This window comes from Argentina silus (genome assembly GCF_951799395.1).
Source record: "Argentina silus genome assembly, chromosome: 3".
Taxonomy (NCBI): Eukaryota; Metazoa; Chordata; class Actinopteri; order Argentiniformes; family Argentinidae; genus Argentina; species Argentina silus.
In genome coordinates this window covers 12,756,730-12,771,405 of record NC_139657.1, presented here as the reverse complement: position 1 = coordinate 12,771,405, position 14,676 = coordinate 12,756,730, and the positions used below count along the sequence as shown (strand labels likewise).

At 38.7% G+C, this 14,676-nt stretch overlaps 2 protein-coding genes across 2 annotated transcripts in view; both read left to right on the top strand.

The window, feature by feature from the left end:
• Nucleotides 1–2,218: 2,218 nt before the first annotated feature.
• Nucleotides 2,219–4,787, top strand: LOC310802152 (mucin-2; the record flags this gene model as incomplete). The annotated part of the gene is made up of 5 exons (XM_083666443.1): nt 2,219–2,305; nt 2,708–2,966; nt 3,470–3,584; nt 4,451–4,541; nt 4,663–4,787. The coding sequence occupies exons 1-5, from the start codon at nt 2,245–2,247 to the stop codon at nt 4,785–4,787; spliced, it is 651 nt and encodes a 216-aa protein (XP_083522569.1). The 5' UTR covers nt 2,219–2,244.
• A 249-nt stretch (nt 4,788–5,036) lies between these two features.
• The window catches only part of LOC310802151 (mucin-5AC-like), a 33,031-nt gene continuing 23,391 nt past the window's right edge, over nt 5,037–14,676 (top strand). Inside the window, exons 1-23 of the mRNA XM_083666442.1 lie at nt 5,037–5,167; nt 5,355–5,480; nt 6,214–6,331; nt 6,508–6,646; nt 6,805–6,912; nt 7,123–7,192; nt 7,421–7,558; nt 7,679–7,843; nt 7,977–8,071; nt 8,191–8,317; nt 8,446–8,701; nt 10,028–10,077; nt 10,206–10,306; nt 10,447–10,598; nt 10,699–10,837; nt 11,014–11,121; nt 11,223–11,402; nt 11,508–11,747; nt 12,173–12,329; nt 12,697–12,825; nt 12,913–13,063; nt 13,157–13,200; nt 13,355–13,582. Of these exons, the coding sequence (XP_083522568.1) occupies nt 5,044–5,167; nt 5,355–5,480; nt 6,214–6,331; nt 6,508–6,646; nt 6,805–6,912; nt 7,123–7,192; nt 7,421–7,558; nt 7,679–7,843; nt 7,977–8,071; nt 8,191–8,317; nt 8,446–8,701; nt 10,028–10,077; nt 10,206–10,306; nt 10,447–10,598; nt 10,699–10,837; nt 11,014–11,121; nt 11,223–11,402; nt 11,508–11,747; nt 12,173–12,329; nt 12,697–12,825; nt 12,913–13,063; nt 13,157–13,200; nt 13,355–13,582 (3,145 nt within the window). The 5' untranslated portion in view covers nt 5,037–5,043. The remainder of the gene's footprint in view (nt 5,168–5,354; nt 5,481–6,213; nt 6,332–6,507; nt 6,647–6,804; nt 6,913–7,122; nt 7,193–7,420; nt 7,559–7,678; nt 7,844–7,976; nt 8,072–8,190; nt 8,318–8,445; nt 8,702–10,027; nt 10,078–10,205; nt 10,307–10,446; nt 10,599–10,698; nt 10,838–11,013; nt 11,122–11,222; nt 11,403–11,507; nt 11,748–12,172; nt 12,330–12,696; nt 12,826–12,912; nt 13,064–13,156; nt 13,201–13,354; nt 13,583–14,676) is intronic.

Here is a 14,676-nt window from a genome sequence, read left to right as displayed (position 1 = left end):
GTACCTTGTTTAAAATGTTTTGTTTTTCTTAAGCTGCCCTTGTAGCTGTTTGGGTGGCAAACATACAGTATAGAATGTTATACTGTAACATGACTACCTGAGTTTACTTAATGGGTGGTCTTTCACATCATATTTCAGTGATTTAGTATAAATATATTGAATGGGTGTTTGTTTGTCATTAATGGCTGCTTGTTACAGTAAATGGTAGTTTTCGCTGTATTTACATTATTGTTAGTAGTGTCAGTCTGTTACGTCCCCAAGTAAGATCTAGGGGATGAGGGGAGTAACAATAAAGTGGACCGGGGGACAAAGAAGCGGAGGCAGACGGGAGAATATAGATAAACCAATAATTTATTGATAATTCAAAATAATAGCAAATTTCCGAGAACTTGCAAACACAAACTGAAAACTACTTTCTCAAAAAGGGGAGAAAGCGAGGACTGATTTAACAAAGGGTAGCAATTATAGTAAAATAAGGTTAACACAGTAACACACACTCCCAAAGAGAGTCAGAATTACCGACACCGGTACACACTACCACCGTTGTAAGAGAGCACTATAGCAAAACACACAACACAATAGGTTGCTGAATGGCCCACTGGCCCCATCATGGCCCACTGGCCCCATCATGGCCCACTGGCACCATCTATGAGTTCCTCCCAGCCTTTTATAGTCCATCCTTGACAACCAGGTGAGAACAGGTGTGCGCACTTATGCCATCACCATGGCAATAGGAAGGGAAAGGGCGGCGACCTGGGAAGAGGCACAGGGAACAACAAAAACACACACACAACACACTACAGCCTTAACACAGTCGATTTAAGAAATGTGTTATATTCTTATCAGTTGATCAGTAGTTGTTGTGTAGCTGAAGCTAGTTTAGGAAGTATTAGCAATCAAACACAGAAGCAGAGGAACAGGGGAACAAGTGCTTTAGTAGCCATGCTGTACATCTCAACAACCACAATATATAGAACCATATACTGTATATAGATGTATACATTCCATATGTCAGAGAGCACCCTCTAGGATGCAATTACAGCAGGTAAACCACACTAATGCATTATACAGTAATCCAATGTAATAATGAAATAATCAATGCAATAGAATGAATGTATAAAAGTATGGACACAACAGTAGTCAGATGTGAATATGAGAAATGCTGGTCTTTTCTGGAGATTTTCGAAACATTGCATTTGAAAAGTAGAGTACCGGTACTAAAATGAAAACAAGAGTGCTTTAAGAATAGAATGGTAGCCTACAAATCGAAGGTGCGAATTACCTTTCATTGATGAGGGTATTCCTATGTTGAGGGTATTCATTGCTGAAACCGAGCTTCCTTGGCAGAACATACTTGTTTTCTTGGTTTCATTTCACCAACTCTAGCTCTAAATTCTTGTCCTTGGTCTGACCCATATAAATCTGATTCATATTTTCAAAATAATAGTTGTTAACTAAATCATTAGTTGATTCATCGGTTTGATTAATAGATGAATCTGTACTGGCCTATTATCAACACATCCATAGTGGAAGTCAAATCCTGTAATAATTCAGTGACACTGTTTTACTTATAAAAGGCCCATGGGTATTTTACTTTATTGCTGTTCAAGATGGTGAGTATTACAAACTGGTTACTAAGTTAATATTTGGTTCACACAGGATGTACTGTAACGCTTAATGAGACATGATGGTAAAAGGAGAGTTGGTATCAAAACAATTCCATTGGAAAACAAATACCTGCTAAAACAACCTGGAGCCTCTTAAGGTTTGAACAGCTGTTCAAGATCTTCAACTTCAACGGTTGTGTCAAACCTCACACTTACTTGATAACAGGACCTGCAAAACCACAAGTGGATGACATCCCAAAACTCAAACAAAAAGTTCCCGTCAGCTTTCAAAAAAGATCTGTATCATTGTGTGTAGAGATTACACATTCAACGCAATGTACATAGCATTATACTGTACTGTTTTTTTATGAAGATGAAGGAAGATGAAATAAGGATTTATTAATTGAACACACAGTGATGCAGTAGAAAAATAAACCAAAGCCAATACACGTAATCTAACCTCACACAGACAACGCCTAAAGTTGAATTAGATGCACCTCCTGAATTTTCTAATAAAGGCATCATCAAGACTGGTAGTTTAAAACCAGGAACCTAGGCCACATATCACATTCAGAACAGGGAGGCTGTCAGGATATTCTCAGGACGATCCAGTCAGGATATTCTCAGGACAACAAGGATGGCACCCAGTTGGCTGAGGCCGTGGCTCGCTCTCTTTTTTGCATCTGTTGGACAGACTGGTTGGTATATTACACATACTTACATTGCCTTTATTGTCTTTTATTTAATACATTCAAATTACTGATTTGCTGAATCAACTAAAGGGTATTTAGTGATGTGCAATATAAAACAACCTAGTAACTATGATGATATGCAGCAGTGAAAAAAATAACTGGGTTTATGTTGTTGATAAAAGATCAAAGCCATTGTGAGGGAATGTTTTCAGTTAGTCAAGACTAAACCGGTTGAAAAATAAAAATGTATCTTATTTCTTTCTAGTAACTGTGATTCCATCAATGCATTTTTAATGGGGGTTTTTATGTTGTTGTACTCAAACATATGTATATATAAAGAACTTATAATACAGTATATACAAATTTCATATTTCAAAAATTTGACACATTTTCCCTACACAATAACAGTGAGCCCTTCTCATATCGGGCATGTCTGCAGTACATGGGGGAACTACCACTTCAAGACCTTTGATGGAGATTTCTTCCAGCTGCCCTACACCTGTAACTACATCCTGACATCCTTGTGTAAGGGCAGCTATGAGGATTTCTACATCCAGCTACAGCGCAGGGAGGTCAATGGGCTGCCCACCATCAGTAAGGTCACCATGAAGCTGGATGGGACCTTCGTGGAGCTGGCCAATAGCTCTGTCAGAGTGAACGAGAAACAGTGAGTTCACAGTCTAGAGATGTTGTCAGAGATGTAACGCTAACGCAAACGAAGAAAGAAAATAATACGCAAATTACCAATTATTAACTAGATCCAATAGAATTAATTTAAAGGGTGTGTTCAGAGATAAATCTTGTTTTTTTTTAATACTGTATGTCATCATTCTTTTATATTTTATATTTCATAAACTCCTATGAGTGCTGCCAAAATAGGCATTTATTGAAAGAGGGTCAAGCTTGTTAAAATATTTGAGATGTTATTTTGTTTCGGCCTTAGTACAAATACAGTACTATTACTGACTATTACTGTACAACACTGATTTCAAGCTTGATCCATAAAGCCACATATTCTATATATAATAATATACTGTATAGTGCGCCATCAGCCATAGTGATTGTTGAATTAGAAAAAAGATTGTAATTTGTATAAACATTAAATGAACATTATGACTATTGCAACATCAAGCCTTCCCTCTACAACAATTCATTTCTATATTTTTCTAGAGTCAGCATACCATTCAGTCAGTTTGGAATTTCGATTGAAAAGACTGTTTCCTATGTCAAGATCACAGCAAAGTTGGGGTTAGTTGTCATGTGGAACGAAGATGACTCCGTCTGGGTATGTTTTTCTGTCATGCTAAGTTGCTCTATTAAAACAGAACACCAGTAGAAGACATGGATTACAACACAACTCAAAGTGTCAGAAACAAACAAATAGTGCCAGGATATACAGTACAGTAACTATGCTCTCCAAAAGCAACTGATTCATCTAGGAAAGCAAAGGTTTATAATTTCCTGTTATAACCGCCTCTAATTCCATAAAGATTAAACACTACTATGTCATACTGATCTGATTTCATCTGTTAATAATCATTCTCCATTCTTAGCTAATATAATGGGGTGACAACCTAGTGTTAGCAATGGTAGAAAGAGTGTTGACGTCTGACGGGCTAGCCCAGTCATCAATCTAACCATCATACAATATTTACAGATCGACAAGGTAACTAACATTAGTAATTTGCTTGCTTAGATCATCTCTTTTGTCAGTAAAGCTACAAAGAAACGTGGGTTTGTGTATAGTCTCATTAAACAATGAGGGATAGCATGTCTGAGCAACTATTGACATTTTGAGTAAATATGGATCATCTTCAGCACTCAATGTTTGTTTCTAAGCAACCTAGTCATAATCTACAGTGACACGCAAAACAGCTTGACCCGTTTTGAGACAGACTAAAATCATGAGGGAGATAGTACTGTATTAATATGATCATGTATGGTTATGATAATGGATTAATTAATTAAGTTAATAAAGAGGATATCAAACTATTTTCAGCATATTTGAGCATTATTTTTAGATGGTCAATGTGCTGATTTCAACCACATTAATTTAAGTCATTGTGAAGTTTGTGCCAATCAATTAGAATTACTGTTTGCACCCTTCATCTTCGTGGTGAATTCAAACCACATGTTCCATGTGTACCTCAGGTGGAGATAGACACACAATTCAAGAATCAGACATGTGGCCTGTGTGGTGACTTCAATGGAATCCAGATTTATGATGAGTTCATTATTAATGGTAAATCTTAAAACACACACACACACACACACACACACACACACACACACACACACACACACACACACACAGTTTGATGCAAGTTACTGTCAGTAAGGGAAAACTCATTATTTTCCCACAGATGCTCGTGTAAAGCCTATAGATTATGGAGAATTCTGGAAAATGGATGGCCCCACCGAAACCTGTGTGGAAGTTTCTCTTCAGTCACAAGAGAAATGGGAAAATCAGGTATTTGCAGTGGTCTAAAGTTGTACTGAAAGCTTAAGATCTCTCAGGCAAGGCTATTAAACACAATCACATAACACTGGAATGTCACAGGTTAAAATAGTATAAACACCTTCATTGCTGACATTTGAGTGGTATCAAATTCCATTCTGCTGACTCTAAACATATTATTGACTTTGTCTTGCAGAAAGGACTATGTGAGCAGCTTCTGTCTGGTCCTGCCTTCCACAGCTGTAAGGACCTGGTTGCCACTGACTCCTTCATAAAAGCATGCGCGATGGACATGAGCCACTGTAACGGCAGCAGTGCTGCATGTCTGTGCCCAACTATGTCAGAGTACTCCCGCCAGTGTGCTCATGCAGGGGGGAAGCCCCAGCAATGGAAGACTGCCCAGCTCTGTGGTAAGAACAGGCAGAAAGAAAACAAATAGAAAACAAAGTTTTAAATACACCAATGCTTTACTTTTACTTACTATAGATACTGTACACTATTGTGTTTTCTTGAAAATGCCAGTATTTACCATCACATTTGAAGAAACGGCACGCAAAGCTGATTTCTGATGATAGCTTATATCTCTGTGTTGAATAGCGAAGACTTGTCCCTTCAACATGGAGTACCAGGAATGTGGGAGTTCCTGTACTGATACCTGCACCAACCCAGAGAGAAATCAGCTATGTGAAGACCACTGCACCGATGGCTGCTTCTGCCCTACTGGTATGTTCACTTATCATTACAATATCAAATGAAATTACTCAACTGTATTTCAACAAACTAGCATCAAATAAATAATAAGTTGCCAGAACTGAAAAAGCATGAGAGATACACACACCGAACACTTCATTAGGAACACCTGCACACCTTCTCATGGTGGAGGTGGTGTAATGGTGTGGGGAATGTGTTCTTGGCACACTTTGGGCCTGTTAATATCAATCAATCATCGCTTGAATGCCACAGTCTATTTGAGTATTGTTGCTGACCATGTGCATCCCTTCATGGCCACAATTTACCCATCTTCTAATGGCTACTTCCAGCATGATAATGCACCATGTCACAAAGCAAAAGTCATCTCAAACTGGTTTCATGAACATGACAATGAGTTCAGTGTTCTTCAGTGGCCTTCCCAGTCACCGGATCTGAATCCAATAGATCACCTTTGGGATGTGGTAGAACGGGAGATTCACAGTTTGAAAGTGCACCTGCAAAATCTGCAGGAATTGCATGATGCAATCATGTCATCATGGACCAGAATCTCAAAGGAATGTTTCCAACATCTTGTGGAATCAATGTCACAAAGAATTGAGGCTGTTTTGAGAGCAAAGGGAGGCCCTACCCAGTATTAGTATAGTGTTCCTAATAAAGTGTTCTGTGAGTGTAGTTATTTGTAGCAATGTGCATTTCAGTGATTGAACTGTTGAACTATAAATACATGAATTGGTGTCTCTCCCAGGAACCGTCTTTGATGACATCACACAGAATGGCTGCATTCCTGTGATTCAGTGTTCTTGTCTCCACAATGGGAAATCATACAAGCCTGGACAGTCATTTTCAAGAACATGCCAGAACTGGTAAAAAAACATTAAATAAAAATAACTGTTCTTCTCTAAGCATTGAGTGATGTTATGTTATGTGTGGTATAGAGAGAGAATGTGTTTTATTATTATATGTATGACAAAGAAATTGTACATATCGCAGCCAAAGGCTGCTAGTGGTAGTTAGTCTAAAGTGGTTGTGTCTCTGCTAGCACCTGTGCCCATGGCCAGTGGAGCTGTCAGGATATTGATTGCCCAGCTACCTGCTCCATAGAGGGGGGCTCTCACATCAACACCTACGATGGCAAAGCCTACACCTTCCATGGAGAATGCTCCTACGTTCTGTCCAAGGTCAGGAGTTATGCATTATATACTTACTGTTATTGCAATCACTATACACATCATTCTTGTTGAAATAACACTTTTCTATTGCATTGCATCATAATGTCATTCACGAGATCTGACATAGTAAATGGCTTGTTTCCCTCCCTGTCATACCTTTTCCCTAGCAAACCAATGGGACTGGTTTCACAGTTCTTGGTGACATAGTCAAATGTGGAAAGCATGATATTGAGACTTGCCTGCAGACTGTAACCCTGGTAACTCCAGGATCCATGGTTAGTAGCCTCTACTAATGCAGTACCAGTACCAGTGTGCTATGGGCACTCCCCTGATCACAGAGTAATATTGCCCTCACTTGATACCATCATACTACAGTATCACCAAAGTATGCTCTACACAGTACATGTATATATGCTTAATTAAAATATCAAACAAAAGTTTGGGAGGTTGAAGTAACTGTCCCAATGTTATTCACTGAATTGCAGATGATTGTCATCGATGCAAGTGGAAGAGTCTTTGTCAATAAGTTGTTTTCTCAGTTGCCACTTTTCATGGGTGAGTTGTTCTATCTTGTATACAATTAAAAGGTGTAATTTCTAGATTGCTACCTGAGAATTGTAATTTCTGGCCCTATTTGTTGAGTCATTAACAGTTCTCATACAGTTCACAGGTTTACTTAAACCACCATCTACAGTACACATGCCGGTAATTGGATATCGACGGTGTCTTTGTGTACTTTGATATCCCAATGTGTGATCAGAGGTCTGTGTGTGTGTTTTACAGCTGATGTAAGCATTTTCAAGCCCTCTACATTCTACATTGTCATGCAAACCACCTTTGGGCTACGTCTGGAGGTACAGCTTACACCAATATTGCAGCTCTATATCACAGCTAGTGTTTCCAACAAAGAAAAAACCCAAGGTACGTTACCTTAAACAAAAAACATAATTGATCAATAATCAATAAGTAGCTTGTATACATTTTTCAACATAACAATATTTCAATATTCCATAATGTTAATGTTGTATCCACTTTATCCAGGCCTTTGTGGAGATTACAACAACGTCCAAGCTGATGACTTCAAAACCATGAATGGATTGGTAGAGGGAACGGCTCTGACTTTTGCCAACCTCTGGAAGACCAAATCAAGCTGCCCTGATGTGACAAATAGATTTCAAAACCCTTGTAGTTTGAGTGTAGAGAGAGGTACAACTTTGACTGCTGCTATTTGAAATACATGTACTTGTATGATGATGTTCATTAAGGCTAATACAGTACAAACAAGTCCATAAAGTCTGATTTATGATACTAATGTTGCTCATGTATCTATATTTTACAGAGAACTATGCCAAGCATTGGTGCTCCATGCTGTCAGATCGGAAAGGAATATTCTCCCAATGCCATACTGAGATAAGCCCAGACATCTATGAGACAGTAAGGCTCCAAATATAGTTTGTCTGAACATTCAATCAGTTATAAATAAAAAAACATATTGTGTACGACTCGTAATGAATGTTTCTGCGCATTTATCCCATAACCGCTCCTTTCTCTAGTCCTGCATGTATGACAGCTGTACTTGTGAGAAGAGTGAAGCGTGCATGTGTGCTGCAGTCTCCTCCTACGTCCATGCATGTGCTGCTGCAGGTGTCCTGCTCAGCGGATGGAGAAACACCATCTGCGGTACGCTCCACCTCAGAGATGTATTATGTAAATAGTACATGATCTACCCAAGTATAAGTATAATTATTAAGTATACTTAATAATATCAAACCTAAATGGCATATATGCCCTGCATTCTGTTTAAACAGGAAAATACTCGTCTGACTGCCCCAGTACTATGGTGTATGCCTATAGTATGACCAGCTGTGACCGCACCTGCCGCTCTCTTGGCCAGCCAGACTTAACATGCCAGGTAGACTTTGCACCTGTGGATGGCTGTGGCTGTGACAAAGGAACGTACCTGAATGACAAGGGAGAATGTGTCCCAGCCTCACACTGCCCCTGCTATCATAAAGACACAGTAGTGCTTCCTCAACAGAAAACCAGGATCAATGGAGTCACTTGGTGAGTACTTGGGCAATCATGGTGATTGTAGAAATGTTAGTCAGTGGTTGATATTATTTACCATAGGCACTTCAATATCAGATTCTTAATATTTGTTGTATTGTACGATATATACTATAATAGAGCCTCAGGCCTTTAGGTTTAGACTGGATATATTGGGGGTGCAAACATGGTTATATATGGGGCAGTTGGAGTATTATGCATTTAGCGGTTGAAAAGTGATGATGGTGCAAGAGGGGCAATCCGGGATGGGAGGTTTACGGGCATGTTTCAGGATAGGGTCAAATTACACTAGATGAACTTCTTAAGGCAATTGAATCTTTTCAGATGGGAAAAGTAGAAGTATATACAACTTTTTTTTAGATACTGAAAGATCCATTGCTGGCAAGTTTGAACTATTCCTACAAAAAAGGCAAACTACCCGATACGCAACAAGAGGATCTGATCTTGCCATAACTAAAACAGGATCCAGGTGGTCAGTATAAAGACCCAATCTATTTAAAAAACTGGAGGCCCCTTACCCTACAATGTGTATAGCGCATACAATTAAGACGGTCTTACCAGATATTATTCATCAGACAGGATTTTTGTATGGACGATACATTGGAGATAACATATAACAATTACTTGAAATAATAGAACATTATGAAACATCAGAGAAACCACACCTAGTCTTCATAGCGGATTTCGAAAAGGTGTTTGATAAAATGCGATTAGAATTTATTTATAAATACCTTGACTTCTTTAATTTTGGAGAATCTCTTATAACATGGGTTAAAGTTATGTATAGCAATTCCAGGTGTAAAATAATTAATAATGGATACTTCTCAAAGAGTATTGCACTGTCAAGAGGTGTTAAACAAGATTATCCGTTACCATATTTGTTTGTTATGGCCATCGAAATATGAGCAACTAAAATTAGATCCAAAAATATGATCAAGGGGTTAGATATTCAGGGCTTTAGGGTTAAGCTTTTTCTTGAGTCCACAATCCAGATCACTGCTAGGTCTTATTAAGAACTTGGACAACTTCTCTAGTCTCTCTGGATTAAAAACCTAATTATAAAAAATCTACTATACTATGTATTGCATCGCTGAAAGATACGTTTTCATTACCATGCAGTTTAGAACTCAAGAACTATACCAACTAAAATTAAAAATATCTTCATGTACACCAGAAATAATACCAAATATACCATAATGGACGTAAATGACCATGTCAATTTTTGGGGAAATGTATATACAAATATATATATATACACTCACCGAGCACTGTTCAAGATTGGAAATAATGTGGATAGCCCTATCTTTCTCTTTGACTATCTAGCTCATGTAACCAAGGGAAACTAAGCTGTTCTGGAGGTCTAAAAGAAATATGTGAGTACTACACCCTCTCCATTACTACAGTACCTCATTGTAAAATTACACCACTATTTGCAAATTCAGCAACTCAATTAATGATACAGTGTAACCCGACTTGTAAAGCCTACTGTTCTTCCCTTCAGCCTGCAAAGATCCAATGTTTTTCTTCAACTGCTCAAGTGCCGGGCCCAGTGCAAAGGGCTCAGAGTGCCAAAAGAGCTGCCAGACATTAGACATGCAGTGTGTAAGTTTAAAATGAAAAGATTTTTACTTACAACATGCAAGTACTTTACTTAAAACATGCCAGGTCGGGTTTCTCCTACAGTAGCAATTTGATTGAATTAAAGCCTTGAAATTGATAAGTAAGTCAACACTGTGTTACAGGTCAGTGTAGAATGCCTCTCAGGTTGTGTGTGTCCTGCTGGCCTGTTGGCTGATGGGAAAGGAGGCTGTGTTAAGGAGGAGCTCTGTGACTGTTTACACAATGCAGTCTCCTACCAGCCTGGACAAACCATCAAAGTCGACTGCAATACCTGGTAATGTCAATTTCCTTTCTGTGGATGTTTGCAATATACAGTGCAAGTTAAGAGTCTTGCAAAAACGTTGACAAGCGGTTTCATGTTTTAATCATTGTAGCACTTGCAAAGGGAGAATATGGCAGTGTACAAATAACCAGTGTGATGGGACCTGTACCATTTATGGGGATGGTCATTACATCACCTTTGATGACAAAAGGTTCTCTTTCAATGGAGATTGTGAATACATCCTCACTCAGGTAAGACACTCAGACACTCATATTTACAAATACAATTATAGAATTGAAATAACTCAGAGGAAAAAACAATAACAATAACAATATTTCAATTATTCTGTAATATCATCCATTAAAACATCGAGTATCATACTGTACATGCCAGCTTATTCCAGAGCTGAAAATGTTACATCTTACAGGACTATTGTAGCAACAATCGAAATGGCACTTTCAGGGTTATCATTGAGAACATTCCCTGTGGGAGCACTGGCACTACCTGTTCCACTGATATCAAGCTCTATTTGGGGGTAGGAAACACTCTTTAACACTGATATCTTAAAAGGAAAAGAGAGAAAATGAGAATAAGCTTTTATTGTTGTTAGAAGTAAACATGTTATATTCCTTTCAGAGCAATGAGATCAAATTGTCAGAGGAAAAAATCAATGTTATCAAACAAGACAATGGAGTAGATGTTCCCTATCACGTCCACACTATTGGTTTATATCTCATCATTGAAGCTAATAATGGCCTGATCCTCATATGGGACAAGAAGACAAGCCTGTTTATCAAACTCAGCTCTACATTCAAGGTGAGTGAGTAGGTTATGAACCGGTAGAGTAGGTTATGAACATACACAACACTTGTGTGTAGTTCCTTTTTTACAATTCGTTTTTCTTTCATAATTTTCTTCCAGGGACAAGTGTGTGGTCTATGTGGGAACTATGACGGAAATGGCAAAAATGACTTCACAAGCAGAAATCAAGAAGTGGTGGTTGAAGCTCTAGAGTTCGGAAACAGTTGGAAAGTGAAACCAAGTTGCTCTAATGTTGATACAGTGAAGAACCCTTGCACTTCACAATCACAGAGACAATCCTGGGCTTTGAAGCATTGCAGCATCATCAATAGTCAAGTGTTTGCAGTCTGCCATTCACAGGTACACAGCCAAAACTAATGTTATGTATGCAATTGATATTGTCAATTGTAATGCCTTGTTATTCCCATGCATTAGGTGACGCTCTAAGCCACCTGTTAAGTGTAATTGGTAACTATGTTCTGGTGCTAATAAAGGAGAGTTAAAATGGATACCAACGCCTCGACCTGCGTTTGTGTGTCGCCCTCATGTTAGAAAGTGTGTCATTATATTATCGTGCAAACATAATAACTAATATTGTAACTAAATAGAAGTTTTGTGTATGCAGGTTTTCTATTTTATAAGACACATTCACAAGCCAAGTTAACTGTTGTATAACACCTTAGGCACTCTAATCTAACAGTATGTCCACATTAACCTACTGTGTCTCGGCAATAATGGCATCAAACGGCTTAAAGTACTGTATGTTTAAATGTATCTTTGGACAGGTGGAACCCACTAAGTACTACGATGCCTGTGTCAGAGACTCGTGTGCCTGTGACACAGGAGGAGACTGTGAGTGTTTCTGCACAGCTGTAGCAGCCTATGCAGCAGCCTGTAATGAGGTTGGGGCCTGTGTCAAATGGAGGACACCTAATATCTGCCGTGAGTCTTCTCTTTGAGTTGAAGAATATCAATGTGTGGCAGGGATGGCAGATTCAAACCTGTGTAGAAAACAAGTCATGACAAACAAAACATGACAAAACTTAAATATTGTAGTAGTACTGTAAATTCACAAGAGTAACAGCACACAGATGTATCAGCAAGATTGCTTTGAGATGTATCACATGTACTCTATCTGAAATAAGGGCCAAATCTGAACTTGAGAATTGTATTAGCAACTCAGATTTAAGAGCAAAATGTCCATTGATATACATTAAACAGATATTTTGAGTGGCAAATGAAGTTAAGCATGCGTGCACATATACTTGAGGATTTGACCCTAACTGAATTAACATGTTTTTCTTACCAGCTATGTTTTGTGATTTCTACAACCCCACTGGTGAGTGTGAGTGGCACTATCAGCCTTGTGGATCACCCTGTCAAAAGACCTGCAGAAACCCCTCAGGAAAATGCTCCAATCAGATCCCAGCACTGGAAGGTAACTATACCTGAATACAGCTTAGGTGTTAAAACTAGCATTGTCTGTGCAGGTGTCCTGAATTCAGTTTATGGCTCATTTTTCAAGGTTGCTATCCAAAATGCCCATTGGCTCAGCCTTATGTAGAAGAAAGTACTATGAAGTGTGTGCGTGAAGAGGAGTGTGGCTGCTACAGTGGAGATGGAAAACATTACAAAGAGGGAGAGATTATGCCCTCAAAGGTGAACTGTCAAATATGGTAAGTTTATTCTCCCTCTGCCTTTTTAATGCTATCAGGTGATGATCTTAGTTAAAGAAATAAACACTCCTACTTTATTATCTCCCCTTCAAGTCGTTGCTCATCAACTGTGGAAAAATGCAACTATGATATCCAAGGTGAGGATGGTATTGTCAAGGGTAATAAAAAGCATAATGTTTACCCAATTAATTATACCAATTAATGACAATTAAGAGGGTTACATAAGAGTGACTTGCAACACCTGTTAACAGTGAAAATATAATTTTTCTTACTGTGAAAATCCTCTTGCAGCTTGCTATTGTTCATATAAAAACAATACATACCGTAACGGAGCTACCATCTATCTTACATCTGATGGGAATGGGACCTGTATTACTGCTGTTTGCAAAGTGAATGGAACCATTGACAGGTCTTTCAACTGCGCCACAACCACAGTGCCAACCTCTACGCAAAGTAGTATAACAACTCAAAAATCAACTGAGGCACCAACCACTACAGTATTTGTTTTCTCAACAACTGGTAAGAAAAATAGTGGGTATTTGCAAATAGAGCACTGACTGCATAAATGTTACATTTTCTGGAATAGATTTACAGATTCATGAATTAAATTAAAATAACTTTGTCTTTTCATTCATTCAAACTGCTAAAAATCTAAATTTAAAGAAGAAACACCATCATTCAGCACTGTAACTGTGCAAACATCAACCCCTTCCATAACAACAACATCAAGAACATCCACGACATTGACAACACCATTAGCTACGGAAATATCCCAACTGACATCAAGAACAACAGAGGGAGTCACATCATCTCAGAAAAAAACATCTACCACATCTGAAACATCAAACAGCACGACGTCTGCCAACTGCTTGGTTTGTAAATGGTCAGATTGGATTGACAACAGCTATCCCGATTTTGGTTCAGATGGAGATTTTGAAACTATCGAAAAGATAACAGAATCTGGGGGGAATACTTGCAGCAATCCCAAGCAAGTAGAATGTAGAGCAAAAGAGTTAAAAAATACGCCTTTGACCAGTTTAGGTCAAAAGGTGGAATGTAACCCCCAGGTTGGACTGAAATGTCGCAACAAGGACCAAGATGGCATACCACCAATATGCTACAACTATGAAATAAGAATCAAATGTTGCGTCAATATTTGTGTGCCGACGACAAGCCCAACAACAACACGCCTGCCTCCAACAACAACAATCTCCACAACAACCCCTACCACAACAACAACTCAGACAACGTCTCCCACAACAAGAGAAACAGAGGGAGTTACAACTGGTCCCACAACATTAAAACCATCCACCACTTTGGAACCGTCAACAGCAAGTAAGACAACACCAGTGCCATCAACTATAACCACTATCATAACTCAGACAACCAAACTACCCACAACAACAACAATCTCAGAAAAACCCACAACAACAACAACACAGACAACGTCTCCCACAACAAGAGAAACAGAGGGAGTTACAACTGGTCCCACAACATTGAAAACATCCACCACCTTGGAACCGTCGCCATCAACTACACCACCATTGCCATCAACTACAACCACTATCATAACTCAGACAACCAAACCATCCAAAACAACAACAATCTCGGAA